The 14,287-nt window shown below is 37.6% G+C and overlaps 1 protein-coding gene across 3 annotated transcripts; it reads left to right on the top strand.

Annotated features, from left to right (window-relative positions):
• The first annotated feature begins 4,387 nt into the window (after positions 1–4,387).
• On the top strand, positions 4,388–12,560 carry LOC103719234. 3 transcript variants are annotated; one of them, XR_605945.4, is made up of 4 exons: positions 4,388–4,739; positions 6,783–7,241; positions 7,365–8,150; positions 12,261–12,560. XR_605945.4 is itself a non-coding variant. In XM_008808375.4 (3 exons), exons 1-3 carry the CDS (start codon positions 4,629–4,631, stop codon positions 8,055–8,057), a joined length of 1,263 nt encoding a protein of 420 aa, XP_008806597.1. In that variant the 5' UTR covers positions 4,388–4,628; the 3' UTR covers positions 8,058–8,421. The 3 variants fall into 3 exon arrangements, 1 of the variants encoding a protein (XP_008806597.1); XR_605944.4 differs by lacking the exon at positions 12,261–12,560 and adding an exon at positions 10,438–10,823 and having other exon boundaries at positions 4,389–4,739; XM_008808375.4 differs by lacking the exon at positions 12,261–12,560 and having other exon boundaries at positions 7,365–8,421.
• The last annotated feature ends 1,727 nt before the right edge of the window (positions 12,561–14,287 follow it).

Genomic DNA, 14,287 nt, shown 5'->3' with positions numbered 1-14,287 from the left:
TAAAGAAAATGGGTTAGATAGCTAGATAGGTGTATGATGTGAGTGCATTTCATACTCAATGAATTAATAGAACACTATGTAGGTTAGTAGACCTTGCGAGTTTCATATTTTGTTAATTCCCCATGCATCCAAAGATATACTAAATACTAAAGTACACTAATTAAACTACGAAAGCGAGTTAGACTCACTAAGGTATACTAAGAAAAACTAAGGTATACCTTTAACATTGATATACTAGGTTAGACTCACATATTGTTTTCCATTATATGAATGTAGATATGGGAAAAAGGTTGCGTCCACATTCTATGCATTTCCATTATATAAAAAAAAAATACTTGATTTGTATAACTTTGTGTTGTAGATTTTGAAGGATGGCTTAGTGTTTAGAGAGAGGACGAATTCGCTTACTTATTATTTTTAGAATGTTTGTATGATGAATTCCTTACCTTGTTGACTCTCTTAAGTTAATCCAAAGTTACAATTATTGTAGAATGCTTGCATCATAGAGTTCCTTGCTTGACCCGATCCTTCTTGTCTATCCAACTGGACCAACTCACGCCACTTATTTTATCGGACCCGAGGGAGGCATGGGGTGGATATGGGTATGAAATTTTTAATTGTGAGAGGGGTATGGATATATTGGCCGGCCCGGCCCATTGCCATCCTACGAGGAACTAGTTCCGTTCAACAACTAGCCCAAAACTAGCAACGAGTCCCTGTACTTTTAAAAATTGTCCGGACTAAATTACTTTTTGGTCCCTGCATGTTCCTTCAATTCTCTTTAAGTCTACCGCACGGAGTAAGAGCAAACTAGTCTCGGCATGCGGGACAGGTACATTTTTTTTTGTTTTTCTGTTTGTTTGTTAAGACGGGCATTTCACACCACTCTAGCATAAATACATCTAATAAAATTAGAAAATAAGATGTCTCTAAAAGCTCTATGTACACATACCTCAAAAGTTCAACAAAGTCCGCCAAAGTGATTAGCCACGTAGAAGGCCATCTAGTTTGTAGTTCTATTCATCTTCCGGTAGACGTGCCTCACTCCTAGAGCTGAGCAAAAGCCGGGCTTGGACAGGGTTCTACAGCAGAAATTAGGCCCGATGGCTATCCCCAGGCTCGGCCCGGCTCGACTGTCGGGCTTAAATTTTTGTCCAGGTCCGATCCGATTTTATAAATCTGGTTCTAGGTCCGTCTAATCCGGCCCGACTCGATAGGCCCGACCCGACATGCCCGATTTTTTCTTTATTTGAAATTTGAAAATGGGCCAGAATGGCCCGACCAGGCCCGGCGCGATTTTTTTGGTCAGGCCGCTTTTCTTGCCCAGGCCCGACCCATGGGCCTTTTTTTAATGCCCAAGCCCGAAAAATTCCGGACCGGGCTGGGCGGGCCAGAAGGCCCGTGATCAGCTCTACTCACTCCAAAGGAGATGCAACCTCTCGTCAAGCGCCAGATATCCTGAATTAGGAGATGCGACTCCATCTCCCTAGCTCGATCATGAATCCAACCAATCACCGTCATCGACTCACTCTTCAACAAAATGGCATTGGCTCTTAAAGTGTGTCGCGCATGACTAGGGCCAGCCCAAGCAGCCCTCATTGGATACAAAGCAGGTGAAAATTTGGCACCCACCCGCAGCAACCAATATGGAGTCCGGACTTTTGATGACAGAGCCCGCTCCTCCTCTCCTGCCATCATCTAATACGTAGCCATCAAAGTTCATCTTATGAAAACTCGGAGGTGGGGGCCGATGATGAACACTTAGACGGATTCTTTTTAATCGCTGCAGGAGAAACCAGTCCTAATGCTTGGGGTGTCGGGACTAGTTCATTTGTATTGCATAAAATAAATCAGTTAGGTCCTAAGTATGTATTAACCTTAAGTCCATTACCAAAATTATTAACAACTTATTATTCTGAATGTCTAATAATTAATTTACTCAATATTTTATAAATGTTATTTAGGCTAAACTTTTTAATATTAAATCTCTTTGTTATCATTCAAGTCCTAAGTTCTCCTAGCTATTGGTCAAACCAAGAGCATGTAGCCTATTGCCTCCCCCTTGTCAAATGCCAAAGCCATCTCCATAGACAATTGCCTTGGCATTTTATTATGGTTACTCATACACTGTTTGACGTGGGACTATCTAATAAGAAATTTAAATGCACTTTTGTTAAGCACAAATATAAAAATTTTAAAAATATTTTATTTATAAATTATAAATTTTTATTTTATGTAGACTCTAGAACTAGAATTTTACAAGGTTTCTAATATTTTATTTCTATGCAGACTCTTATTAAGTTTTTGGATTATTTTTATAAACTCATTACTATGTTAATTGAGAATACAGTTTGCATTATTGAGATTTGAGAATACAGAATATGGAGTTAACCCTCTCTTTCTACCTTTTTTTTTTCTCCTCATTCTCCTCTTTCTTCCTCCTCTTCTTCTTCTCTCTCTTTTTTCCTTTGTTTTATATCAATTTAGTATCAGAGCTTATTTTGTCCTACATCAATTTGGTATCAGGGCCATCTGTCCTACGTCATTGTATAAACTTATTGCTATATTAATCGAGAATACAATTTATATTATTAAAATTTGAAAATACAGAATATGGAGTTACCTTTTTTACTTTGCCTTTTCCCCCCATTCTCTTCTCTTCTCTTTCCTCCTCATCCTTTTTTTTCTCCACTCTTCTTCCTCCTCTATCATGCTTCAATTTGGCTCCCCCTTTTAAATCTTAATTCATTGAATTTTTTAATCTTCGTATAAACGACTTGACATGGATCTGACCGATTGGGTCATGGCTAGGCTCAGTTACTTCCTATCTAACGTGGGTCCAACCTGACCCATCCAGATGCTAGCCTAATTCTTTCACTTAAGCACCCTGATTCATGTCTGATGGCCATATTATGAAGAACCGTGCAATTGCTGTCGCATTGATCATGACTAATCATTAAATTAAATTTTGACTGGATTGCAAGGGTATTTTATTCTCACAAATTTGTCCCTAATTGAGCCAGGCTTGATCAGGTTTGGCCCTGATAAAGCTTGGTTGAAATTAATTTCAAGCTTGGACTCAAGGATCCAGCTTTGTTTGTTTAACACTATTTGGAGCTCAACTTTAGTTAAATTTAGATTGAGCTGAACACAAACCTAATTGATCAATTTGATAAGTCCCCTAATTGATCAATTTGATAAGTCTAGGTTAAGTAGAAACTAATTCATGCTTGAATCAAGCTTGTTTCAAAATCTCATTGATTTATTAAGAATACTAATCAAAACATTGATCCAGCGATCCAATATCTATACGATACATAATATAATATATATTATTGTATCTTATGGAGCCAAGATTGATCAAGCCAGGCCAAACTTCGGCCTCACTTACAATTATTTTGAGCCTATTTTAATGATTCATGCTTGTCTATCTAGAGACAAGTTTGAGCTGCTCAGATTCTTGTGACATCTCTATATCACTATTTAGTAGATACATCTAAATCTATCAACAAAGCTTGTATCATAAAGTTTCTTAAATAACGGGCAGTCAATCCTACTACCATGTTTTAAACCGAATGCTTTCCATTGGGCCAAACAACTGTGGAAGATGTATTTGCTCACAAAGATTATCATCTTTGCATGGCTAATAAGTCAAGAAAAATTACTAATTTCAGAAAATGTAGCTAAATAAGATGTTATATACTCTACAATTTGCTTCCCGCGATGCCTGATCATCTTTTCGTTCATAATTTTTGGAACCTCTCCAAAACACGGCTCAATAAAGCTATTCCTATATTGGGCTAGCTCTCATAGGCAACCAAGCTACTTCGATATCCACCATTAGATCTATATTCTGAACCCTTTCACCCTTGAGGGCGGCATGGGCCAAACTTGGTGCGTGTTGCGGGCTAGAGCAGTTATACTAGAGAATGATTCGATTATAGTTATCGGCTGGATCCAGAAAGGCACTGACGATGTGGGTGGGGGACACCCCTTACTTCGAGACATCCGGACCATAGTTAGTGGTGGCATGGCGTTCCAGGCCAAGCACGTTTACAGAGAGGCCAACGAGACTGCGAATTAGGTGGCCTCGTATGTGACCAATTACTCCGAAGATGCCTTGTAAGTTGGAGAAAGTGAGCTGTCATAGTGCTCCGGAAAGTACTATTTTTTGACTTTTTTGAATGTGTCCATACTAGAATTATATGAATCATCCAATTTAACCAAAAAAAAAAAAACCCTTCTACTTTCTATATTGCCCCTACCTCTACATCTACCATTATAATCTCTGCATGCTTTTTCTATCATATACTACTACCAGTACTCTTTCTACTTAGATAATATTAGGGTGGGCTTCTACCTCTCCTCTCCCCTTTTTTTTTTCTTAAAAAAAAAGCTTGATCATTACTCCATCCTGGAGCCTTAAAATCCAAGCCTCTGGCCCCTTCCAAAACCGTTCGTACTAAATTCCCAAATCAAAACCAAACGTAGCGCCATTCATTTGGTGGCTGGAGGAAAGCCCCGCTCCTCTCCTCTCCTCTCCTCTCCTCGCTCCATCGTTTAGGACTTTCGTCTTCGCCTCGATTCCTTCTCCTCCTATTCAGTCCGGGGGATAAAGGAAAGAGGAAATGGATCCCGTCGCATCCGTGTTGGATAGAATCAAAGGGTTCCTGAATTCCACCGAGCAATTCGTGAAGGGGGCGATCCAGCGGCGCTTCGATTTTCACCGCCACGATCCAGTAAGCGTCTTTCCACCACTCGAACAACTTCATCCCTATTTCCATCCTTCTCTCTCCCAATCCATGATAGTTATGCTAAAAGGGAATTTATTTATATAAAACGCACTGATAGTGGTTGGAAATAAGTGGAAACTGTATCCATGATGGTGTGCATCTTTTTATTCAATATGAGGTGGTTGGTTGGGCAGAATTTTCATCATGTTTATTGCTTCATTATGTGGAAGAAGTTTTGCACATCGCCCTTTTTCCTAATTGTTTGCTTAATAAAAAATTTTAGTTCCGAAGCTTCCTAGATTGGGATTGGTTCACCAACTCCTCAGTACGTTAAGTTTGTTTAGATAATAGATATTGCTATCCTCAAGATGTGAGCTTGATATGTCTAGAAATAAGGAATCAAAAGGTATGCACTCACCATAGTGGTATTGTCGAGTGATGTACCCATTACTACTACTTTTCTAGAAACCAGATACACCTTGCAGTCACCTGTGGTTATGACGAAGTGAGAAGAGAATTGTTGGAACTCTCAGGCAAGTATTTAGGGTTAGTGGAATATATATTCTTGAATACTTCATTAAGATTCAGAGAAATCTAAATATCTAGTAAAACTCACAAAGGATGAAACGTAAACTATCAAATATTTTGAATATGTAACTACGAGTCATTGTAAAATTAGAAGAAAATGTTAGGCCAGGGTTGGGGGCTAAGACATTAAGAACAATGCACATAGCATCTGCTCTTCTTCCTCCCTGAGCTCAGGAGTCAGGACCAAGTAAGTGACCTGTTGTGGCTTGAGAGGTTCAACTTGACACCTACAAAGTAAATTATTCCTTTGCCCTTTCATACATCCGGTGGTCAAGAAACTTCTTTTTTTAACAGAAATATAAATGCAATGACCTCAAGAACTTCCCTTTTAGCACATAACTGATTACTTGAAAGAGGTTTCTGTCCAAGGCTTTTGAAAATTTTAAGATGTCCAAGCCTTTTGAAAATTTTAAGATGTCCAAGGCTTTTGAAAATTTTAAGCCTGAACATGCCAAGATTTTATGCCAAGGAAATGAGAAAGGGAGGGCAATGGAAAACTAAAAATTCAGAGGGAGATTTTTGGAGCAAGTGTTGTTCACATGGACCGCATTTTTGCTCGTGTGTGGTGTGTACAAACAAACATATCTCACATGGTGTGTGCGTGCCCCCATAGGCTCATACATGTAAGTTGGGCTATTCAATTCAATGATTTATAACAATAGTTGGAATATGGATGTCCAGAATAAATGGACCATAATTCAAGTGGTTTGGATGCTCTCTAACCATGGAAAATAATAAATCATTTGTCTTGCTACTGAAAAATCATTTGTTTCATGATCATGATACATATATAAGAAGTCTTATGATTTATTTTATCATGAAATGTTTTGGGAGTTTTAGATCAATATGAACAATGCGGACTAGCACTTTGAATGGTCTACTATGCTTATTTGTACAGTGTCAAGTTATCAATGTAACTCAGGTGTACATTATTGTGTGGGAAAGCCAGTAAATATGTCTGGACATGCGTAGCTGTCTATGTCCATTATACTGTTGCATTCTGAGTTGTGATGAATACAGTTGCTGTAGCATTCTCGCCGGAATTACTGTGTTGCATAAAGCAAGAAAAACAACAAGGACCAGTTAAATCATACAGCTGAAAGGACAAAGCACTTCCAGAACATTCTGTGAATCATGATAATACATTTGTATGCACTGATGTGTATTTTGGAAAATGCTATGTGATGTGGCTTCATAAAGATCGTCAGAGATCATTGTCTTCAGGCTCATAATGCAGGAAGTAAATTAGGGAACCCAACCTATCTATTTTTTTCACTTGTTAAACCTGGAAGCCACAGCAAATTGTCTTATTCTTATCAAGGATCATCATATTGTTTTAGTAGTGTACTATTGCAGCCTTGGATATTATCTGAAGCTTTCTGTTTATACTTGACAGTTCCTTACAAGCAAACACTTTTTTTTCTGAGAATTGCATCTTATCCCCTTTTTTCCTCTTTTCAGATAGGGATTCTGAAGCGCTTGCAACGAGAAGCATTTTCTGACTTGATGAAGCTTAGGGATAGGCAGGACAAGGTCGAGCGCATGCTTACATTCTATAAATCTAGAAAAGGAAGTCTTTTCCCTGAAGCCAGCACACGCATGAAAGGAATCATTGATGTGGCTGGAGTATTAATGCTTCGTGATGATCAGCAGACATATGATACCCTGGATAGAGCGGGAATAAATTCTGGCATAGACTCAAGGTTTATTTTTGAGACTACTGTCAGGCAAAAGGATTCTCTTGTAGCAGAATTTATGTCTAGTAGCAATGACATTTATTATGATAATGATGTTGCCGGAAGCCCCCTGGTACTAGCAAAAGTAATGTACCTGGCGCATATTAATGAACTGCTGTCTGTAATTTCAATACCATTTGGAGCTAAATGTAATGATTTTCGTTCTGATATGAACCTGGCAGAGGTAATGCCTTCTGGATATTGAGTTTTTATGTTATTTTTTAAAAATACTATTCAAAGCTTTAGTTAGGTTTATTTCTGTGAAAACTATATTCCTCCTAACTTATCAGGTTATAGTTTGTGGCAGGGCAGATGTCTTACTGGGTTCACTTCATTCAGCCCACCATTGTTTAGTCAACATCATGGCTGTGCTACTGGTTTAACAGTCAAAGCATCAAACTTTACTGCTTCTTTGGCTGAGTTGATTTCTAGTTTGGGGTCTGAACCAGATGCTGCTGATTACAGGAGTATCTTGAGCACATTTTGGCAAATTTCATACCAGCTATCAGAAGAAGCTAAACTCACTTTGTCTGGTGCCTGGAAAATGCCTAGTTCATTGTCACAGCCTATTAGAGTCAGTAATGTTGCCGTACCAAAAGCCAAATTGCGATCCCATTTCAGACCTGATGTAATGGCACAAGCATCCCCTTCTGCCACTACAATGTCTACCATAGGAATTATATCAGGAGGATCTGCTGCCATAACATTAGAGTTTGATGAAAGTACAAAATTTGGGGGATGGGTTGAGGTGCAAAAGTCAAACCCAAACCCCAGTCTCTTGCAGTGGGCCATCACCTTATCTGATACTCCGGACGATGAGCTAGGCTGGGGTTTGAGTGTGGGAGGAAGGGTTGAAGGGCAATCAAATGTTGTTTGTTTGGAAGGCTTTCTCAATTTCAGTATGGGTAAGAGAGCCAGCTTGCAGCCTGGTCTTGTGTGTGTAATGGATGGGAAAAGTCGAACCCCCGCACTGGTGTTTCGATCAAGTTGGTTTATGTGACCATCTGACGGACTGAAGTCTATGGTTGATTATAAACTACTGGAAGTTATGGCGCTTCTGCTTTGGCGGAGGATTCAATTCCTCCTGCACAAGGTTAGACTACTGATATTTTTGTTCCCTCAAATTCTAAATATGATTTCATGTTTCTTCATTCTGAAACTATTTTACAATAGGATAATGATGGAAAAACAGAAGAGGAAACAATGTAGAATTCACTATTTTTACCTTTTAGGGTCTTTTACTTTGGATATGTGGAACCCTACTGCTTGATTTGATCACAAAAGGTCTTAAGAATTGCATAATACTTTATATGTATAATTTTTTAGAGGTAATATGTGAATCTCTGTGCTTTCTTCATTGACAATCTGCATGCTTTAATCTTTTATTGGGCTATCACTGTGCTTCTGAAACCTCCTTGGTTCCATTTGTACCTTGATATGGTCAATGCATGTGTTTTTGTTGTCATTTCTTTCAGAAAATGACTAGTGCTTTGCCTGACATTTTGCTTTTCCAGATTTTACCTTTGAATTGAACGCAATGTGCTGATATTTACCGTTTATATTTTTACTATTCTTAGCTAAGAATAGTAAAACTATAGTTTTACAGTATGGCCAGAATTTAACAATAAAAGATGTATATTTCTTTACATATATATAATATCATATGCATAAAACATAAGGGTTTATCATAATAACATAGTCGTTACTCCATAGTAACAACAACATCCTCAAAACTCATCAGTTAATCATCATTCAAATGCATAGACAATAGTCAATAGTTTGTATGTTAAACATCAACATCAGTAATTTTAAATTTTAACATCCATCATGTCCATCATTAAATGGTCAACATTCAGCAGAAATGCTTTAAAAGATGCAGGCTAGATAGTGCTTATGTTAACCTTTTGCATTATGTTTGAATATGGAAGATAAGGGTGAATTAAAAGTTACATAAGATTTTGCTAAGTTAATGGTTCTCGGGCTTACTAATCTTATTTGATTATTTTTAAATTTATTATTTTGGGCTACAATTTCTCTGGCTTAATTTTCCTTCTGGAGCTTTTCTCCTTCAATATTTTCCCCCTTTTTTCAGCTATATCTAATACTGGTCAACTGGATACCTTTAGTTTCTTACCCTTCAAATGCATATGCGTGTGGTTCCAAGGGGTCTTGCTTGGTGACATACTTTTGAATGCATTATGCCATCCCTTGGTCTTTTTCCTACTCTAGCAGTGTGTGATATTGGTGCTTCCCTACCCAGAGATCACGTTGCACCTCTCACTAGAAAGCCATCCCATTTTGATACTATCAAGCGGCAGTCCCATCCTAAATTCTCAGGTTACAAAGTATGTAAGTTTGAGATTCCTGGACTCTGACCTCTAGTGGTATTTATCCAATCCTTTTCATTCACTTAGTATGGATATAGGAATTAATGTTGAGGTTGCTTTCTACTAATTGTTTGCAGAGGACCTCAACTCCATTTGCATGACCATATTGATGTAGTTTCTTTAGTGGATGATCTGTATTGGTGCATAGGTTTCCACGATTGTTCCACGGATATGATCATTTCCAGGTAGATCAGGTTGTGCAATACCCATGGAGACCTGGTGATGCATTTGTTATAATAATTTTAGTTCATTGCTGACACCCCAGGAAAGTTGCTTGGTTCAGATACCTGTAGTGCTAGAGTTGAGGTACCACCACTAAAAATTTTTAAGTCATGTAGTGGACTTTTTGGAACTTGACTCCTGTGTTTTATAATACTGCACTTTTCACCCCCTGTCAACGGTTGCCTTTCAACATTGTGAGAGGTGAGGTTATGGAGTTGTTCTCTGCCCTCAATATTGCATCTTTTGTAATGAGTTTCCCAGTAGTTACTGGTTTTCTTTCCCATGAACTTTTTTTTTTTTTTTTTTTACTTTTTACATGGAAAAAGGACCACCATATGAGTTCATCTAATTGGATCGAGGCTACCATTAAACCATACAGAAAACTGATCCGCTAAATAACCTTCCAGTCAGAAGTCCAATTTTTTTTATAGAGCTTAATGTCCATCATCATCCAACTTGCAAGCATGATTCTATGGTGAACCTAACAAATTATTACAATCTTGAGATAAGTCATTTCACAGAACTAAAAACAAACAAATCTGAGCTGAAAACAACAAAAGAAAAGACATGCACTTTTGTTCAGAGAATGCAACATCTATAAATGAGTTGGTAGGCTAACTGAATAATTGACCCAACTTTAATGGGCTTTTAGTGGAGCCCTCTTTCCAGCTTTTATGACCAGTCCTGAAGTGGGTGCCTCGTTGGATGGCATAGTCTCTTTTAAAAGTGATAGCGGACTTTGATTCAGTTTTACTTCTATATGCTCAACAGGATAAACAACATTGCTGTCAAATCATGTTGGGTGGGCCTTCGTTTGCCTCCCAATTTGTTTGGTGGGAACCGAAGATTAATTATGTGTTGGGCCGGCTTTATGAAATGTTTTGCATCTTATGTGGAATTACTGGAGTTAGGAGGTTTGGATTTCTTTTGGTTGTGTACTTATTGCCTAGACCTAGATTTTTTTTTTTTTTTTTCAAAGATGTGTCTCAACAGCATGGTGACAACATTTTCTGAGTTATTTGAATTTCTTGAGGTGGCTGAATGATTCTTCAAGTTCTCTAATTATTGAAACTAATCAAGAATGGCCTTGGTGATTTGGTCATAATTATTAATTGACTTAATAAATACTCTTGCATTACGAATAAATGATGTTATTATGGGTGCTAGTATGGAAATGATGTTTGTTGTTGTTTTGCTACTGTTTGTCATTTTTGTCTCTACGATTCTTCTGTTGAAGCCAACTAGTTTTTTGAATTCTCGATGTCTCTCTAGTTGAATTTGTTTCTTAATTTTGAACTTGTGACTACTATAAAATAACCGAGGTTACTAGCTTATGAAGCTAGTGAAGTCTTTGGTAGTGAACCAATTAATCTACGATTGAATTCCATCTTTATTGGGGTTTGAGAGGTTAGAGGTTTTTGGAAAAGGGCTAACCCTTATTATGTATCTCATCGACATCGATAATGATAACAATTACAATAACGAAGATGATGGTAATAATAATGACGACAGCAATGATGTCATCCTCCTCCTATGGTAACGAACCAATTAATCTATTGTCAAATTCGACAATTACTAGGATTTGGAAAGTTAGAGGTATTTGGAAAAAAGGCTACCCTTTATTATGTAGCTCATTGACGACGATGAGGAGGATCATGAACACCTTTCTCCTCCTAGTGAACCAATTAGATGAATGTAGCACATAAAAAACCTAGCAATAAAATGCTTTAAAGGGTTGTTCAGCTAGCACAACCTCTTGCAGTCTTCTAGAGCTTTGGTCAATGCTTAACTTGATAGTGAACTGGTGCAGAATTTAGGGAACATCCCCCCCCTTCCTTTTCTTTTTTTCCTTTTCCTTTCATAAAGAGAAAAGCAACAATGACAATCAAGAAAATGGGGCAAAGAAAAAAGATCACCTAATGGGCAGCCAAAAGCTGACACAAATGCCAAAGCTTACGTGATCATATGTAATATGAAAGCTCATTGGCAGCAAAATTAAAATTTCTTGTTGCAACAAGCTCTAAAGACTTCACAAAGACACCAAAGCATGAGATTTTAGATAAACAGGTTTTACAAGTAAATGGGCAGACATCAGCTTTTTGGCACAAACCTTCCCCAAAACTATGTTTTATCTGTTTCCATAATTCAAGAGCTGTAGCTTCTGGTGCTGTCCCTCATTAAATCCAGCAGCATGTATATAAGAAAAACGACTGATGGTATTATTATGGCTGTCATGACAATTACAAAAGTGTCCCGTTACATGTTTTTAGAAAAAATAAAAATAAAAAGATAGGCGATGTAGGCAGCGTCAATTGACAATCATTGAATTGTTGTTCTAGCAATGTCTATCATTAAATCTGATGTGGGACTTAAACCCAAGCCTCTTGTATTTAGCAATAAGAAATTACAACTCAATCAGCTGGCACTCTTATCCTCTTACTTTGCACACAATGATTACAAGAATTTATGTAATGACTTGTCATATAACATTTCATTCTTCATTTAAATATGTGATACTATTTGTGAATCCAGTCTCTATTTCTGCTGGTAAAATGAATGCGAAGTAGATGTTGAATTACTGCAACCTTCTGTAGGCTTCGCCTCTTAGCCCCATCAAATGATTTACTTGGCATGGCGTTATACAAAATCCGCAGGCTTCCTGAAGACTCGAGGACTATGAGTTAGAAAAACAGAGACTCACTTTATAAAAATGAAAGAAACCATCTCATTCCAGTTTCAGGTTCTTCTTTGGTTTTGTAATTTTAGTGTTTTGGGGCCTACAGATGAATAAGTAATCATAGATCTCACGTGAACTCTTGAAAAGGCTTGCCATTTTATTTTCTAAGCGCTTATTGGCTGAGAACATCCGAACACAAGGTACATTTCATGCACCAGGTACTGAAAAATGGTGCACTTCTCTTTGTCCTTTCCACAGGAATTAGATAGTGTAATGGCCTGCAGGCTGGCAATTGCCAACTCTTGCCATGTGAAGCAACTGTGTGGGAAGATTGGGACTGGGTTTTATTGAGATTCTTGCAGAGCTAAATAGGGGCTGGATCATGGAATCATTCCACTTGTTGGTCAAGTCAATTTCGTGCAAAGAATGGCTAAGTGGTTGCCCCACATACTAAGTTCCTAGAAAACATCATTCCCTTAATATTCTATAGGTAAACTGCTGGCATTTGGCTAGGGTGTGAATGCTTTCTTATTGAAAAGGTCATGGTACACCCTGCAGCAATGAGAAGAAATGATCACTGCAAGGTGCAAGGGACAACATTAGAGCAAATGCTATGCAAGCACTCAATTTGCTGGCAGCCTTGCAGCTGGCAAATCCCCTTCACACTAATTAATAATTCTGCTCAAGGAGCCCGGTTTTCAGGTAATTGGGTTTTCATCCTGATATTTTATGATTGCTGTTGATAGCAGATTTGATTCATGCCAGCTATAATTATAGGATTTGTCAACATGATTATTATTTCTAGTAAATTTCAAATTTGAAATGCACCAGAAATAGTAATCGTGAATCAAGTCTGCAATCAATACAGATTATATCGGTATATCTTGTGATTGTAGCTGGCATGAATCAAATCTGGTATAGCTTTTGCCAAATACATGACCCTACATCTGCAGTGTAGCCGCATTTGGTGCCTAAAGGAATCCATAAGGGATGAAGAGCTCTTTGTGTTCTCATGTTGTTCTTTATGCACATGAATGGGTTGTAGAGTCTCATTTCACTTGTAGGTGCAATTGTGCCCTAGTAGGATAAAAAAAGTTCATGTGACATGAAAGGGATTTCAATGTCAACATTCCATTTGATATTTTCTTACGCCTCGGAGGCGCAGGCCATGTGCTCTGTCACGGTCACTTCTATTGTACGATGACAGATAAACGAATTGGGAACTGGACAGACGCAAGAGGCCCCACAAGAGCCCTGTCATTGGAGATCATTCTTAAAGATCATTCTTAAACATTATATGAGAAGCAAAGCCAAAAATATTGATGGGAAAGTCCCATAAAGAAACCTTGCTAAAAAGATGAAGACAGAACAAGCAGTTGGCAAGGGAAAACATCCAAGTTATCATGAGAGCTTGTCATAACTTTTAGGTGCCTAAATCTTTGGTAGTATATAAATTGTAGGAGTTGTGACACATTTTTGTTTTATCTACTTGCAATAGATACCATATAAAAATCAGGTAGCAATTAAGATGCAAGACATACAATCTTATAATTTATTGACATCTCTGGCCAATCAGTTGACTTTTTCATATTTCAACCTTTTAGTATATTCATTGCAGTAACCTTTATTTATAAAAATTATTGTTAAGCTTAGTCCTCTCAAAAACATCTGATAAAGTATATATTAATTTAATTATGTTTTAGAAAAATAAGAGACGGGGATCCATCTGAATTATAGTTATCTAGATTCAAATACTTGAGAATATAGTATCTATAACTAGAATCCAGAATCTTTTGTTCTAAAGAAGAAAAAAAAAGGTATGACCGCTAAAGTAAGTCGAAGCTAGCTTTTTTTTTTTATTCTATAAAGAGAGTAAAAGACATCCTACTTGAAAAAAAAAATCCGTCTCCAGTCCTCACATATTATTATATCTGTCTTGGGTCA

Source organism: Phoenix dactylifera, unplaced genomic scaffold (genome assembly GCF_009389715.1).
Source record: "Phoenix dactylifera cultivar Barhee BC4 unplaced genomic scaffold, palm_55x_up_171113_PBpolish2nd_filt_p 000254F, whole genome shotgun sequence".
Lineage (NCBI taxonomy): Eukaryota > Viridiplantae > Streptophyta > Magnoliopsida > Arecales > Arecaceae > Phoenix > Phoenix dactylifera.
Note: the sequence above shows the minus strand (reverse complement) of the source record. Positions and strands in the feature narration are given on the sequence as shown.